The following is a 16,931-nucleotide window of genomic DNA, read 5'->3' on the forward strand; positions in this document are numbered from 1 at the left end:
TTTTTCAGGTTTTATTCATGGACTTTCTTTTCGGACTTTCTTTTCTCCCTCTTTGAAGCACTGTTGTTCAAAAAACTGTTAAATAAAGTTTACTGACTTACTTGCTCTCTTTTAACTGGTGAAGACACAGTTTCTGTCTACACCGCCAACAGCTGCCCTGCTTCTCTCTTCATCTCTCTCTCTCTCTCTTCATCTCTCTCTCTCTCTTCATCTCTCTCTCATCAGCCTTTGAGTGACAGCACATGTGTTGGGGGGTACATGGGAGGGCCGCTGCTGAAATTCTAACCCCTTACCCAACGACTGTGAGACATACCCCAGTCATGGACAGGGAGGAGCTGTGAGAGACAAACGCTGAGAGAGGAACGGAGGTTGAGAGAGAGGGAGAAAGAGACCGCAAGTGCAAGAGGACAGAGAGAAGGAAAGAGAGGGACAGGCTTCAGGGTTGGGGTGTGTGGCCTTTTTGCCTAGTAGAGTCACTCAGGAGCCCAGTTCTTAGTAGAGGAGCTTCAGATCTTTCAGTCATCAGAGGTCTGGTCAGACTGAGCTTCTGGGTGCAGGTACTGAGGATGGCGGTACGGATGTTGATGGTGTGTGTGCTGGGCACACTGCTTTGTCAGGTAAGAAAAACCATCTCTTCATAGCTGCTGTCGACTAAAATGAGTAAAATATGCAGTTTTAGAGCTTTTGTGTTTGTTTTATGTGTTCTGTATCCAGTGAGACTCTAAATATAAAAAGTTAAAGTTGTCTTTATCAAGTTGATTGCAGTGTCTAATGGAAGTTTTGTGGGATTGTTAGGCTGTTACAGGTACTCCACTTGTACTTGAGTTGTACCATGTGATACTGCCTGCCTCTCTTACCCTGCTTTATGCATCTTGATTCAGCGTACCCCCAAACCTTTGCCCAAGAACTTTTTACTTCTGCCCCCCCAGAGTGTGATCATGTTTAGAGAATGACCTTTAGCTGCCCCGCTCTTCAAATATACAGTTTATGTCTTTACCTGAGTGATGTCACTGATTTTCATCAATAGAGGCACTAAACTGGCTCTGCAATCAGAGGTCGTAGCAGATCTAAACATTTCAACCCAGTTGGAAAGAGGATGATGAAGTGTTTTGAGGAGGACGAGAGTCCAGATGTGTACAGAGGGCTCAGGGCATCATTAGTAGCTCCTGTCGGCAGACGCCATCGTGAGATCTAAAATGGATGACAATGTAAACTGACATATTACCAACAGCACTTCCAACCACCATCAGTCTTTCCCTCTGTTTGGAGTAGTAATGGAGCCCAGGTTGGGAGGCTGAGTGAATTGGCCTCCAGTGATTCTTGCTGTATAATTCATTGTTAATGTTGCAGATGTTATATTGCTGTGGAAAACAATAATTCAGAACTCAGTGAGGTGTCCCTGACCTTGTCCATTGGTAAAAGTTTCTGCAAAGTTCTACAAAGATCCTTTGTGTCTAAGTCTTCATCACAAATTGATTATTGTTATGAAATTATTATTAAGTTTTTGTGGTTCATTTTCATATTCTTTGGCAAACTGATTTTGGAAAAAAACACTTGTCTCTTTTCAACATGGGCGTAATTGATCACTGACATAGCCATGAGAAAAACAACTGTTTGTCACAGTGATGTCAATGCCCCCAATGACAGGATGCCATCAGGACTTCTGTAATAATTTTACTTATCATCTTACATATAGACATAGATAAATAATCCCCTGAATGACTTGAAAATCCTGTCAACCCTGAAGCATGACACCACCCCAGTCCTCAGGCTGGAGGTAGATATCGGAAAACTACTTAAGCTCTGTGTGGTAACGCTGTGGGTTTAAATTGCACCACTTCAAATGCCAGAGGTGTTACAAGTCCATGGGGGGTGATAACTTTTTGAAACAACAAAAAGTTTCTCTTTCAGTTGGTTTACTATATTGTAATTTTGATTATATGGAAACAATCTGCTCCACCAAAAATCTGTTGTTTAAGAATGAAAGCTGGCTTTGAAAAGTCTACAGCTTGATTCTTAGTGGAGGATGGTAGCTGTAATTAGCTTTGGCTCCAATGGCAGCAGGCGATGAAGTGTAATTAGAGATTTATTGGTAAACTCATTATTGGTTGGAATAGTTTGAGATGTTGGGTTGCCATTGGAGTCCACTAAAGCTGCTGTTTCCTGTTAATGAGTCATCTATAAACTGTTCAGAGCGACCTTTCAAGCCTTCACTGGACTAATATTTCATACTTAAACAACAGATTCTTGGTGGAGCAGATTGTTTCCATATAATCAAAATTACAACATAGTAAACCAACTGAAAGAGAAACTTTTTGTTGTTTGGTTATCACCCCCCATGGACTTGTAACACCACACAGAGCTTAAGTAGTTTTCCGATGTCTACCTCAGTAGTGATATCCTGTTACCGTAATATTTGAAAAAGTTACACTATATTTATTATGGTAAAATTCTTTTTTTACCATAAAAACAACAGTTTCTTTTTGACAGTGTTGAAAGAGGACAAACTGGTGCATGCTAATCAACTGCTAAAAGCACAGAAAGTTAATTGTTGTGCTATTTCTGGAAACAGACATATACACAAACATTTTGGGCATTCTGCTACATTTATGACACAATTGTTACAAATTCTATTAAAAAGATTTCCCAAGTGAAATTAATTTAACCATCAGCAGCTCAATCCAGTCCGAAGGCTTTGATCACCTCACATCTTTCAGCAGTACTTTTTTCATTTTCAGTAAACTGGTGTTGTTTTGACTCAGACAGTGTTCAGGTCTGCGGGGCGTATGCTGTGGTGAAGAGTGGGCAGCAGCAACAGCTGTTCCCAGATGCATACGTGATGCCATTTGTCTCGCTCTGTAATCCCCCTTGCGGAAAGAGGAGTGGGCCGCTCCTGGACCATGAAATCGGGTACAAATCAAGAGTCTGTAGCGGCAGCCAGCTGCGCTGAGGTCTCACTCATCGGAAACAATCAGTCAGAGGATTTAGAGTCTGAATCACAGGTCCTGCTGGGCACGGATACCTGTAGGCTGTTTTACATTGACTAGGGTTACAGAGGGAGCAAAGGGCAGAGAGACAACTTCCAGATCATAAAATGTAGTCGACTGAAGTCAATTTACATTCCTTTTTATTTTGCCTCGTTATTTTTCACAGACAGACACAGTGTGGTGACAGCTGATGTTTTAGTGGGCAGGCACAAGAATAGGCCAGAAGCAATGTCATGATGGGTTTGTCACTTGTGCCATTTGGTATCCCTAAAGTCAATTAATCCATGTAGAGAGGGAAAAATCTTTGGTTATCACAAAAAGACCTTTTATAGTTGGAAATCTTAGGATGTCCACTAAAACTCTAGAGAATTCCAGAGAGTTTAAGAGGTTAATGTTTAAACAGTTTTGTTTTGACATCTTCAAATTAACAGAATGTGTCTAATGATGTTTTTTTGCCCAAAAATGTGTCGAGCTTCTGTATTGGGAAAGTGGAGTTCATCGGTTCACTCCTCCATCCTCTATTATGTAAAGAAGTTATTATCTTTAATTTATTTAACCACGTTAGTCAGATGACATTGTGTTTTTTTCCCCGGCTGAGTCGCACTTGTAGTCACGGTTTAATATTATAACCTTGCTCAGCATTCCTAAAGCTCAGACATCTGCTCCAAGGGGGACTCACACTTGTAGTGGCACCATAAATAGGGTCTCCATGCCCATGCCAGGCAGCCATGACTTAGCAAAGTGTAGGGGTGTGTGGGACCAGCACTGTTGAATGTCTATGTCTGAGGACCAGTAACAGAAGTGACCAGAGGGACACCTGTGTGACCTCTAGCCCTGTGACCCAAGGGGCTGTCAGGCATGCGGCAGGCATCACTTCTCGTCTGGACCGTCTTTTCTTGACTTTTTTGAGCAACTGATCCACTCACACCTACAGTATGTGGAGAGGAGACACTAAGGCCCTCACAGCTACAGCTGGCCTCTCTCAGGGGGGTGCTCTCACTCATAAATTTAAATGTTGCAAGATGGCAAACAGCATTTTTGGAAAACGTTTCACTTACTAAAAATGTCATGGTAAGCGTGACAAGCTGGCATGATCCGTCACAGTTCTTTCTTTTACATTTCTCGATGTAGCATGGTGTAAACATTCCCCACTCCCCCATACCATTCATTATTTTTTGCAACATGTGACAAGAATACCTTTCACGTTTTCAAAAGGCTCCAAAACTTTGCATGCATGGTAAGGTGGACAACTGTACTGGTGTATAAATGTGGAAGCATTTGGACCAATAGAAATATTCATGAGTTATCAGTCAGCATTCATATGTCATGAGGTTTAATGCATTTTCAGCAGTGGCTGAAATTAAACAATGTTGTCTACCATGTGACAATATATTTTAGTTCTCCAAAGGCAACATCAGGGAGGTAAAATTTAACTTTCCCGAACTCGGGAAACACTCGGTTCTTGCTGTGAGGGCATATCAACCCCAAACAAGCTGTCCATGCTTCTGTGAGGGCCCGAGGTGAAAGGCCAAGCTGTAAAGGTTTCTGGGAAAAGCCTCTAAAACAGTTAATCTGTGTGTGGTGTCATCGCTCAGCCTGTCAGAAAAGGCACTCATTGGTCTAATTGGTAACATGACACTTTGGTTGTTACCGCATCTTGGTCTGGTAAAGACATTATAACAGAAGCAGATACTTAGTGGAGCCAATATCCAAAGGTGTCTGAGTTGAAGGGAAAGGACAAGACAAGGAGGTGTGTGAAGTAAAAATTTGCTTTTTTTATCTGGTGGTTGAACACTTTCTGACTCCCTTAATGTTTTATGTTCTGGAAAAACACTTTGTTGTTGTGGTTTGCTGGTGTACAGTATGTACAACTTTTACTGTTCAGGTGGTCACATTAGTCACGTTAGAACACTGTGCTTTCATCTCCAAATGTTTTTGGATTTCTTGAATTCTTCAGGTTTGGGTCTGAAGAAGTCTTATGACCACATATATAAAGATCACCACTGACAATACTGCCTTTTCTTATTAAAAAAACTTTTTACAAAATACAATATTTACACTTAGTGGATACAGAAATGTACAAGAGAAATATAAATGATCAGAAATAGAAAATATTCAACCATATCACAAACCCCCTCAATCACCACCTCACTGTACTGCCCTCTGGACACAGGTACAGATCCCTGAGGCGCTTTGGGAAGAGCCTGCATTCGTAGTAGCTCTAAACAGGGTGGCTTGCTGAGGGAATTACAAGTCTTGTTTTCATGTTGTTTTGCCTGTCTTTGTTGTTGTTGTACTTCATGTATTTCATGGTCCCCAGAGGATGTCTCCTAATGAGTTTGGTGATTCTGTAACTTCAGCGTCACCACAGGGTTCACGTTTGTAGTTTTGAGTGAAATGTTTCATTCATGTCCCCCTCAGGATGAATTCTATTCCTCAACCTTTCTAGCACCATCATTTGGTTAACACAGGCTAACAGAAACACTGACATGCCTGTAGATTCTTATTAAACACAAAGCAGCAAATTCTGAACTCTTTCAAGCAGTTCATCTCATATAGCACACTGCAGACTCATATTGTTGGATTACTCTAATTGATTTGAACATATTCGTCACTCATTCAGACTTTCCTGTTGTTCTTTTGGTGAATATTGTAAAGCGTGGCGTACTGGAGAAGAGTTGTGCAAAGTGTGATGAACTCACATACTCTCGCTTGATCTGCTCCTCCCTGTGTGTGCACTCTCAAAGTCAGCAAAAGGTTTTCATGTTAGCTCAAGTGTGCACAAATCCGGCAAACTTAGAAAGTGCTATACTTGGAAATACAACTGTTATGCAGCTGTTATTGATGTTGAGGTTAAGCAGCGATGTGTGCTATGCCAGTGGAAGTTTGAGAGCTCACAAATGCAGAAGTATTAAGTGTGTGGAAGTAGAGTGGATTGCTATAAGGATGAATCTTGTATGGGTGACATGCGTTGCTGGAATGTGAGTGTAAACATCTCTAGACTACATCACTAGGTCTACAAAAAGTTAAATAGGTAGGGGTCGTGAATATAGAACAGTCTAAGATTAGCCTGCCCTCTGACTCGGCCTGCAGATGCCAACCATGGCTACCATTCCTCCCTGCACTGTCCAGCAACGTGCCAAAGGATCAGTATATCAAATCACCCGCCCCAGAGACAGGGCAGGGATCACAGGCCATTCACAAAATATTCAAGTTTATCCAGTGATCCATTATTTAGCTGTTTTATTTATAGCTTGCTTAAAAATCTATGTCAACATTCAGTCATATTTAAGTAAAAACATAAAGACGAAACAGACAAAGCCTATTTCTGGTTCTATGTACTAAGCCTTTGATTTGTTTAACATATGGGAAATAATGCTAAACACAGTGAATTCCCACAGAGAAGACGGAAGCAACTCACGGAAATGAGTATATATGCTTATGCGTGGGTGGGTGTTTTGTTGATGCATGTATGTCAGCATGCGTGTGTGTGAGAAAGCGCATATATGAGTGTGTCTGTGGAATTCCTACAGCAGAGCAGATCCGTAAGGTGACCCCAAACTCCCAGTCAGGTGCAGAGCTGAGCATAAAGGGGAATTTGTGAGTGTGAGCGGGAATGCGGGTGGGAAAGCGCAGGATCTAAATCCATAGTCGACAGCTGGTGTGCGTGAGTGTGTGTCTCACATGTGTGTTGTGTGTGTGTGTGTGTGGGTGGGTGTATTTGTGTGAACATAGTCAAGACAGACAGCAATGTGGTGAATGAGAGCTTGTGAAATGAACATGAGTGTTTGTGCTTCCATGTCCTGAGATGAATTTGCACCCAGATCAAAGGAAGCTGACAAAGACGTGTATTAGTGTGTGAAACCCGAAGCTGTGGCCCTGCATCCCTTCTGCCCCCGAACAATCACATGGATTCGACATTACAGACAACCTCAGTGCTACAGCTAGCTTACACCCATTCCATCAAGCTACTGGGAACGTTATAGCACCAAGGGAGAGACGCCTGACATGATTTCAAACAGCTGCAAATGTCTAGAATGACATAATTTGTCTCTATTCCATGAAGGAGAATTTGAGGAATCAAAAAATGCACTTCCTGTGATCTGACCTCCTGAGATACATTGTATCTCCATGTGTGATTAGTGGAGTGTGATGTGTGCCAATGTCTAATTAACTGCATATTCCTATCACTTTCCTTTGCGAGTTTCATGAGGTGATCGTTGTTTTTTTCCTTCAGGTGTGGAGCTCTGCAGAACCTCAAAGCAATGAGGAAGAGCTGCATGTTCGGACCCTTTACCCATGGAGGAATAAAGGCAATGGAGTGGTCAGGGTGAAGAGGGACTGGATCATCCCTCCGATCAGAGTGCTGGAGAATAGCAAGCAGGTTCCTGAAGACCTTGTCCAGGTAACACTGTCATTTAAAGACTCCATTCCGGTGCCCATATGTACATTTGAACAGATTTTGCTTGCTGTAATCATTCCTCCTGTTGATGCTGGTCAGTAAAAGACCCCTTAGAAAATCTGCTTTCTATGCATACAAGTGAAGATTGACAACATCCACAGTTCTTGTTCCATGTTCCATGGTCTTTTTTATGGTGGTGGTGGTGAGTGGAGGAAATCTCAGAGCGATTTGTTCAGGCAGTGAGAGAGCGTGAGACAGAAACTAGGAGCAGGGGTCTCAAGCCAAAAAACATGATAGTTGGCAACCTTGGCTAATATGAGACTTCAGCAGTCTGACTTTGACAAATTAAGTGCATTTCCAAAGTCACAGTCTGTTTAATATTCTACTGAATACTGTCCAGGGAAAGATCGAGAGTCAATGCCTTTCACATACATTTCATATACAGTCCTGATGATGACAGAAGCGGTCCTTCATTTCAGACAAAAGTGGACAAAAGCAGACATTTCATTTCTAGACGTCATATTTTCAAACAGTATGTTGTCTTGTCTTGTAATATTCCAAGAAAATACATCTGTCTGCTGAACATAAAGATCTATTAGATGAGGCTACTGGAGTGTAAACTACCTCAAATTCAAGAGAGCAGGACGAAGCTGCTTATGTTACCTGTACGATACACTCTGATAGAGCAGCATACAGAACCAGCTCTCACACAGTGAGGAACTACTACACACTGGATGTGCTAGAACAAGCCTTTGTTCAATGTAGCCTGTAACCTCACAAAATAATGTAGTATGAAGTGCTCCTTGTCCTTCAAAGTAACACTACTGTGAATAGCATGTGTTGTGAGCAGCTGCTGCCTTGACCCTTAGTTGGATTTCCGAGTGGAGTTCAGTTTAACAAGGTTCCAAAGTTTTAATGAAGCACACAAGATTTTAGTCAAGAACAAACAACTTACATGAAACCTGAGATACGGAGGACGTACATGAGAGCAATGAGGGAGTCATAAGATCTCTAGGTTGGTAACAACAGTTGGGATGAATACCATTTAGTTAGCTTAACAGGCTTGTTCAACTCCCGGCTCTCCCAGTTCAGTCAGTTCAAGTGTCCTTAGGCAAAAGACAAATTGCTCCCAGTGGTGAATGTGGCATGTGTTGTCAAGTGCTTTGAGTGGTCAGTAGACCAGATAATGTATAAATAGTCCATTTAATTTGCTTGACATGCTAATGTCTGCAGCCTGAATTAGACAGGCACTTTTACACTTATTGCTATTTTTTTTTTTTTTTGAGGGTTCAAAAAAAACAAACAAACATCCAAACTCTTAATGTACCCTACAACAGCCGTATAGGCCATAAGACATTGCATCTCTGCAATGCCTTGTTATAGTCACTATGCTAATTGCTAATTGGACAATCAATCTGTGTTGAAGAGTTTTAGCTAATGATCAATTGTAGCTGAGGAAGCAAAAGGGCGACTTAAAGTAAAAGTAAAAACAGCAGGTCGTACATTTTTTGCCTGACAAAATACATACAAGTAATAATAATACATGGCCTATGGTGAAAATTTGGACTGTTTAAAAAAGGTTTGGATGGACTGTATAAAGCAAATACTGAATCCAGTTAAACACAGCACAATACAGCCATTAGCTCTTTGCCATCTCAGCCATTGTAATTCGTCATCATAGATGATGACCAAAGACATGTCTAATGTAAATGTTGTGTTAAGGCTGTTATGGCCCACTATCAAGTTTATAAATCCTACCGTACAAGGAGAAATATTGAGCCACTTTTATATGGCGATGAAAATGCAGCAGAGACCATATGTCAAAGACAGTAAATGCAAAATGCATAAAATATAGACGTCGAGCTATTATTAATTCAGAATCTCATTTCCTGTCATAAATCAAAGCCCTTAAACACTTAAACAGCTTAAACACTCTTGTGTCAAGGTCCCAAATTGTCAACATACTCACATCTGGTGTTACGACATATGATTTACAGTCCTCCTCCCTACTTTCCCATGAGGTCGTGGTGATCATCTACTTCATCTCCCCTCTCTGTCTAGATCAAATCGGACAAAATCTTTACAGGTGAGGTGATCTACAAGTTAGAGGGACCGGGGGTGGACCAGGAGCCTAAGAATCTGTTCGAGATCGATGATAAAACAGGAGTAATCAGGAGCAAGCGACCGCTGGACAGAGAGAAATACAGCAGCTTCACGGTAAGAGTGCATTTATGAGAGTAACACTTAAATCACCCAGACACTTGAAATGTGTTTTACAACCACCAACAGAAGTACTTAACACAGAGTACAATGCACTCAAGACCTTACACAACATTTTCTTTTGTAAGCATGCGTCCATGTTTTTGTCTTTAAAGCATACATCAGTGTCTCAGACCCTAGCACAAACAGCCAGAGGTCAGTTTCTGAGGGCCTTTATGGGCATCTTGGGAGACACTTCAAACTGTTTCAGATCCAGATGACTGTGATGTAACCCATGATGCTGAACCAAACATCCTGCACGTTTCTCTCTGCCATTTCCAGCATATGCACATACCACAAATGCAAATGTTTCCATGAGGTTTGTGACATGTTTCTGTTGTATCTCTGTGTGTGTATAGCTGAAAGCTTTTGCGCTGTCCCCCAGTGGAGAGAGACTAGAGAATCCTACCACCATCGAGATAGTGGTCTTGGATCAGAACGACAACAGACCTGCCTTCACTCAGAGTCAGTTTGTTGGCACTGTCCCTGAGTTCTCAGTCCCAGGTACATCTATCTGTTACACACTTCATTACAAACTTTGAACCACAATGTTATTAAATTTCTAACCCAACACCCACACCTAACAGTAACCCCCAGTTTAAAGCTCCTATAACGAAGATTTTTATATTAACGATGGATCATATGTGATGTGTTTGTGAAATATGTTCACCTGGACTACAGATAGATGTGATACAGATAATTATCACCTGACTCTGTAGTTCAGCTCTAGTCTCAGCTCTACATTTACAACTCTTCATGTTTTAGAGTCTTTCAGCTCTTTTTTTTGTTTTGTTTACAGTCCACAAACTGTATTACTTTACTTTAAGCAGACAGACAAAGTAAGAGACTAGATTGTGAATAATGTGGTGTTGGTGGAAACCAACATAGCTAAAACAGGGTGACTACTGGAATGACATCTGTTGTAGAAACTATTTGCTAAGGTTTAGTGCAGTTTTGTGTAGTTTATGGGCACTGCTAATGTCACAACAGTAGATCAGAAATGAATGACATCAAATAAATGGATATACATGTCACCAAAGTAAATTGTTCTCACCTACAGACATATTGTCTTTCCATTTTCAGAACAGTACGCTGAAGGCTTGTTAAATGTTTTGTAAAGTTTGACATTCTTTCAGAGTCCTGCAGCCTCAGCACGTCACATATCAGTGATTCGTTCTGACAGATCTTTCCAACTGATCGGAGCTTTCATTTACTTTTGACAGGCACGTCAGTGATGTCAGTGTCAGCCACTGATAAAGATGACCCAATGACAGAAAACGCTTTTCTGAGCTACTCTATCATTGGCCAGGAGAGCATTCCTGCCAACGCTGTTACCAAGACTATGTTTGGTATCAACAACGAGACAGGAGCCATCTACACAAGAGATGTAGGCCTGGACCGAGAGGTAAAATGCAGGTTAAGTTGCAGATTTTTGCAGATCATCATAATGTAGTTCATTTTCACTAAGATGTGCTGTATTCTGTCCCAGGTGGTGAAGGGTTTCCGGTTAAAACTGCAGATTGCTGATATGGGGGGCATGGGACTAACAAGTGAAGGTGTGGCAATCATACATATATCCGATATCAACAACCACGCCCCACAGTTCAGCCCTGACTCGGTGAGTTTCAGGCAGCAACATATGAGGAATGTTTTCTACTGTCATTTAAAGAAACACTGTGTGGAAATTGATATTTTTACGATTTAGCATCCACAGTTTTAGAATGTAATACCACTGTGGTAAATATGGACAGCTGCACATGTGTACTTGTTATGATCATGTTACAAAAATTAGCTAGTTGACAACTTTGCTAACAGCCAAGCAGCAGGCATGTGCAACAACCCAAGACATACATGTCTGGTGGCCTCTACTCGGTCAGTCTCTTTTTCTCTTCTTAGCTCCCTCTATCATACTCTTCGCCTCTGCCAGACTCTGCTTCTGCTAAGCCTGGTTACATGGCCAGCTTGCCTGGCTCCACTTCTGGTGCCCATTTCAGGGTCAGCATTCCCCCACGCCCTAAGCCTGAAAATATCCTTTTCCCAGCTGCCCAAAACGCCTGTGGTACCAGTGTAAACACCAACACTCCCCTGCTGCTCTGTGATCACAGTCCAGGCAGCCCGGCTAGCTAACAAACTGAGTGAACAGATCAGCTAGCAGCAGCTATAGTTCGCAGCAGTCTACTTTACTGTCCATTAGGAATTTTGTCCAAAAAATATGACCCAGTTTCGCCAAAATCAGTGAAATAGTTGGCGGTGCCTTAGTGCCTTAAAGTGTTCTTCTTGCAGGAGATCAGACCCTGAGCACAAAGTTACATAGTTATAATAATAATAATAATAATAATAATAATAGAATAAGAATATAATAAGAATAATAATAATATTGCTTATTTTGTTACACTGTTTACAAATCTTTTGATCTGTGTTTTGTGTTTGGTGCCTGTAGTACAATATGATAGCAGTGGAGAACAGGAAGGACTATGAGATTGGCCGGGTGAATGTGACGGACAAAGATGATCATGGAACACGAAACTGGGAGGCCAAATACTTCATTTCGAACGACCTTGATGGAAAATTTGCCATCAGTACGGATCCTGCCACCAACGAGGGTGTTCTGACGGTGGTGCAGGTACAGTTTGCTGATGTGTTGTTAAGTAAAAGAGTGTAAAGCATGGGTTGTGGTGATCGTTGAACATCCATCACACATTGTGGCTGGATGTTTGGTTTCATCCATTTATACTGAGAGATCAAATGTTTGGGCTGTGTGCCAAGCGTCCAAAGTCACTCTGACAAATTTAAGTGGATAATGAGACAAATGATTTCCATCAGCTTTGTTCTTCACCTTGGCTTTATGATCCGCACTTTTATCTTCATAGTAATCACTTTTATCGATATTGCCGATATTCTGCATTGCACACACAACCAAGGATGCGAGCAATGGATGGCATCCAATATATTAATTCACACAATGGCAGACAATCAGGTCAAAACAGGTTGCAGTGAATGTAGAATTGCAACAAACAAGGTTTTTTGGGAGACAACAATAATCTATTTTTTGTTCTTTAGGATTGTTCAAGAGTACACCATTCACAATAAATCTGATATACCTTTATTTTATATCACAACTAAAAGTTTTCCTCAAGAGGTTCTCTAGATTCAAGTTTATGGTTCACAAATGTTGACTGATCTGTTGAATTTTTAAAACGGGTGGTGTTGCCCTTTAAAATAAAAACATGTTTTGAGTTTGAGGGCATCACACACAATTCAACACTACCATCTAGTGGTTGATTTTATACTACAAGTTAATCAGACAAAGGTGGTTATTTGGCTGTTCCAATTAATTTGATATAGATTTATCATTAATTTTTTATTATCTTTATTATGCAGCCTTTGGATTTCGAGGCACAGAATGAGTACACCCTGATTTTGTTGGTGGAAAATGTCAATCCTCTGAGCAACAAGGCTCCCAACCACCCAGTGAGCAGCGCCACAGTGGTGGTGACTGTTGTGAATGAGAATGAAGCACCGCATTTCAAAGAAGACCCCATACGGATTGTGGTGCCTGAGTCTGTGGATCCTGGGACTTTACTGAAAAGCAACATCGCCATTGACCCTGATAACTCTGACCTGAGGTATGATACAAAATAAGAGGATTGTTTTTGTTTTTAAAGAAAGTAAGTAAATTAATTTTTCTTTGTGGCAGGTATGAGATCAGCAGAGATCCTGAGAGATGGCTGGACATCAACAGGGATACAGGAGACATTACTACCAGGAGAGCCTTTAACATGCGGTCTCCACATGTTAGAAACAACATCTACAATGCTGTTGTCAAAGTTACAGGTTAGTTAATGTACTTACTCTGCCAACTGGAAATAAATCTATAATTTACCCCGTATGGCATGTTTTACCCCTCTTCTAAGTAAATTGTTGTTTTACTTACTAATCTCATGTAAATCTACTGTATGTGGTCCTGTGCAGATGCTGATGGTGTGTCAACCACTGCCACACTGATCATCACACTGAAGGAGACCAATGACTTCCCCCCTCAGATCTTCCCTCTCAGTGGCTCTGTGTGCAGGGATACAGGACGAACAAGTTCTGGTCTGATTGTAACTGCTGTGGATGAAGACTTTCCTCCACATGCTGCACCCTTTACCTTTGAAATACCCGATTATCTGCCAATCAACTGGACTATTAATCCCGTCAATGGTAAGGAAAGAGAATTAGGTGTGAGGAAGGGGCGAGAGGCGTGATGTCTACATGAAAACTCACCCCTTTCTCCATTTCCCCTCCCTCTTCAGGAACTCATGCCATGCTTCAACCCCTTGTGGAGCTGGAGGCAGGAGAGTATGCGGTCACGGTGCTTGTGTCAGACTCTGGCAGTCCAGTTATGAGCGCTTATGCTCAGGTCAATGTCACTGTGTGCCTGTGTGACTCCTTTGGAGATTGTAAGTCTGAGGCGGGAGCTCTCCTCGGCTCGAGTGTGGGAATCAGCTTCATTGCTCTCATCATCATCATGGCCTGTATTGCACTCCTACTGCGTGAGTCTCATCTTAAACACGTTATTCAGTCTTTAAAACTAAAAAATCAAAACAAGACTTTTGAAGATGTTACTTTGAACTGTGATATATGATTTTGTAGACTAAACAATAAACCAATGAATCAAGAAAACAACCATCAGACTAATAGATAATGGAAAAAGAAATATAGTAAACACTAATTCATTAATACTTGATGATTGTTTGCAGTGCTGCTCCTGCTGGCTGTGGCGGTGACCACCTGTGGAAGACGGCACCATATCAAGAAAGGAACAGGTCTGCTCGTCGGGGAATCAGAAGACGATATCCGTGACAATGTCTTCAACTATGATGAGCAAGGAGGGGGCGAGGAGGATGAGGTAAGAAAGTCAAGCTAAAATGGATGCTGGAATCATGGAGTTGTGGATGCAGAATATTTCTGGTCTGACCTGAGGTTGTTTTTGATATTAACTTGTGGTATTTAAATGTTAGTGGGGGTGTGAGTGTGTCCTCACGGAATCTGATATGTTCACTTTTTTATAGTACTTTTGTTTTGTCTATTTGATATTAATAGTAATGCATTCCTCTCACCTTGCAGAACGCCTTTAACATCGACCTTCTGTGGAATCCCCATGATGCACCTTCAACCCCGGGGCTCTACTACCCTGGTGTTCCTCGGGGAAAGCAGCCCCTCAGGAAGGATGCCCCGCATAACCTGCCCTCACCTACCTACCCACGGAGGCCTCCTGCAGATCCCACTGACATTGAGGACTACATCAATGATGTGAGAGGCTTTTACCATAACACTGTTTAAAAAAAAGTGTATTATAAAGGCAAAAACAATAACGTTAAGATCTACATAAGGGGATATCCACCACCAAAACTCAAAATAACATAACAGGAATTTACTCTCTCTCACTGGACAACTAAATATAGGATTTGTATGGTTTCTGTTGCCGTTAAAGGTTTGTTTAGACCTGTAATTCCACCCGTTTAGGACTTCAGAGAAAAAAAACACATTATGAGAACAAATTCTGTCTATTTACAATTAAAAGTGCATTCCAGGGAATTTGCTTTACCATTATCAACTAAAAGTCTTGTAAATCTCTCCCTTCAGGGCCTGGAGGCTGCAGACAACGATCCTAATGTGCCTCCATATGACACAGCCCTGATCTATGACTATGAGGGAGAGGGCTCACTGGCAGGCAGCCTCAGCTCAATCGCTTCAGGCAGCTCTGATGGAGACCAAGACTACGACTACCTCAACGACTGGGGACCACGCTTTAAGAAACTGGCCAACATGTATGACCCACGTTAAGGTGGACATCATCCCACAGAAAGAAGACCTGTGTGATTCAGCAGAGGTTAGGGACACAGATCATGCCTCAGGTGTTTTTCTGGACAAAGAGAAAAAAAAGATTTTAGTCCAGGATGAGATTTAAAGGGTGCCAAAGGAAAACAAATGCTATGCAAAACCATGAGCCTTTAATCTAACGTGCCTTGGGTTTTATTGAGGAACATTCGGACATGACTGACAGAATGGCTCTGTGAAAAGTTTTTGTGGTTAGCTCGGGAGATGTAAATGAGATAGTAAAATCCTGTGTTGACATGATCAGCCACAAGGAGAGGCGCTGTGCATGGTACAAGGCAGACAGAATGTGTGTTGAAATGATTGTCCATGTCTGGTTTGGTTTATCCTCAGACTTGGATTGCTCAGTAATGATGCGTACGCCAAGTCTGAAATATAAGGAAACCTTTTGAAATGTATTTCTTTCTTTTTTTTATATAAGTGATTATTTTGTAAGATAAATTTACTTTGTTATTGATTTTGTTTGTTTTTCTTTCTCGTCACAAATCCTCCATTCCAGCCTCCGTTGATCTTTTTGGACTCTCAGCACAAAATATTACTCCACAAAACAAAACATACTGTACCACACAATATTCTGTGATCTCATTGTTTGGAGGTGAATTATGTTTTTTTTTGTTTTTCTTTTTTTAAATATGTTAATTAAATTGAAGTTTTACTGGTGTCTACAGAATAAATGTAAATGTTTTATTTACTGTGTGTATTGTTCATATCAAATAAGTGCCTCTTCACAGGCTTACAAGTTAATTCATACACACACAAATACTACATGAAGAGCAACACAATATTTAAATAAAACTTTATTTTAATATTTCGCAACATCATCCTTTGGAGTGTCACATTCACATTGTGGCAATCAAACCGATAAACAGCGCCTAAGTTTTTTTTTTTTTTTCAAAGAAAACACTAACTCAACCTGTTCCATCTATTCAGTCAGTATGTGGAATAATATCTGCCACTTAATCATCAACATGACAGATGATTTCATATTAGGGCCTTAAAGGGGTATTTCAAAATGTAAAATGTTTCTTCACAAGTGCACACTATTAGGTATAAATGTCCACTGCAATCTACAACAATCCGTTCTAATTGCAAACGGCAGCTCACTTGAAAATGAAACAATAACGTGGACCTCAATGTGTTTGTGTAGACGTGAATCACTTGAATCCAAACCTGTATATGCTCTGTTTTGTGTATTAACAGTGTTTGGGAATTATAAAACACAATTGTTGAATTCACATACAGTAAATTAGTAGCTTTGGGCTTAGTATACACTTTAGGTTATTGAGTGACATCCTGTTTAAATAGAGTTTCAGGGCAAAATAATGTGGCTGTGCAGCAAACACATGGGAGAAAATGATGAAATTGTTCCCAAATAATCATTCTCAAAGTTGCACTGGCTTGTT

General features: G+C 41.0%; 2 protein-coding genes across 4 annotated transcripts in view; both read left to right on the top strand.

Moving 5' to 3' along the window:
- acsf3 (acyl-CoA synthetase family member 3) overlaps window positions 1-7,247 on the top strand; it is a 70,231-nt gene extending 62,984 nt beyond the window's left edge. The window contains exon 14 of one of the 3 annotated variants that reach the window (XR_003462725.1): window positions 7,225-7,247. The gene's annotated coding sequence lies outside the window, so the exon portion shown is untranslated. The remainder of the gene's footprint in view (window positions 1-7,224) is intronic. The other 2 variants (XR_003462726.1, XR_003462727.1) reach the window with 2 other exon arrangements.
- On the top strand, window positions 371-16,856 carry cdh15 (cadherin 15, type 1, M-cadherin (myotubule)). Its single transcript, XM_019253915.2, has 14 exons — window positions 371-617; window positions 7,225-7,392; window positions 9,451-9,606; window positions 10,008-10,152; window positions 10,872-11,053; window positions 11,138-11,266; window positions 12,089-12,271; window positions 13,030-13,274; window positions 13,346-13,482; window positions 13,621-13,851; window positions 13,944-14,183; window positions 14,391-14,539; window positions 14,758-14,943; window positions 15,277-16,856. Exons 1-14 carry the CDS (start codon window positions 567-569, stop codon window positions 15,475-15,477), a joined length of 2,403 nt encoding a protein of 800 aa, XP_019109460.1. The 5' UTR covers window positions 371-566; the 3' UTR covers window positions 15,478-16,856.
- Window positions 16,857-16,931: the final 75 nt, after the last annotated feature.

This window comes from Larimichthys crocea, chromosome VIII, assembly GCF_000972845.2.
Source record: "Larimichthys crocea isolate SSNF chromosome VIII, L_crocea_2.0, whole genome shotgun sequence".
NCBI lineage: Eukaryota > Metazoa > Chordata > Actinopteri > Sciaenidae > Larimichthys > Larimichthys crocea.

Coding starts and splice junctions, on each gene's coding strand:
- cdh15 (XM_019253915.2), top strand. CDS start 567: ATGGCGGTACGGATGTTGATGGTGTGTGTGCTGGGCACACTGCTTTGT. Junction 13,275..13,345: donor CCTGATAACTCTGACCTGAG/GTATGATACAAA, acceptor TCTTTGTGGCAG/GTATGAGATCAGCAGAGATC. Junction 14,540..14,757: donor GAGGGGGCGAGGAGGATGAG/GTAAGAAAGTCA, acceptor CTCACCTTGCAG/AACGCCTTTAACATCGACCT.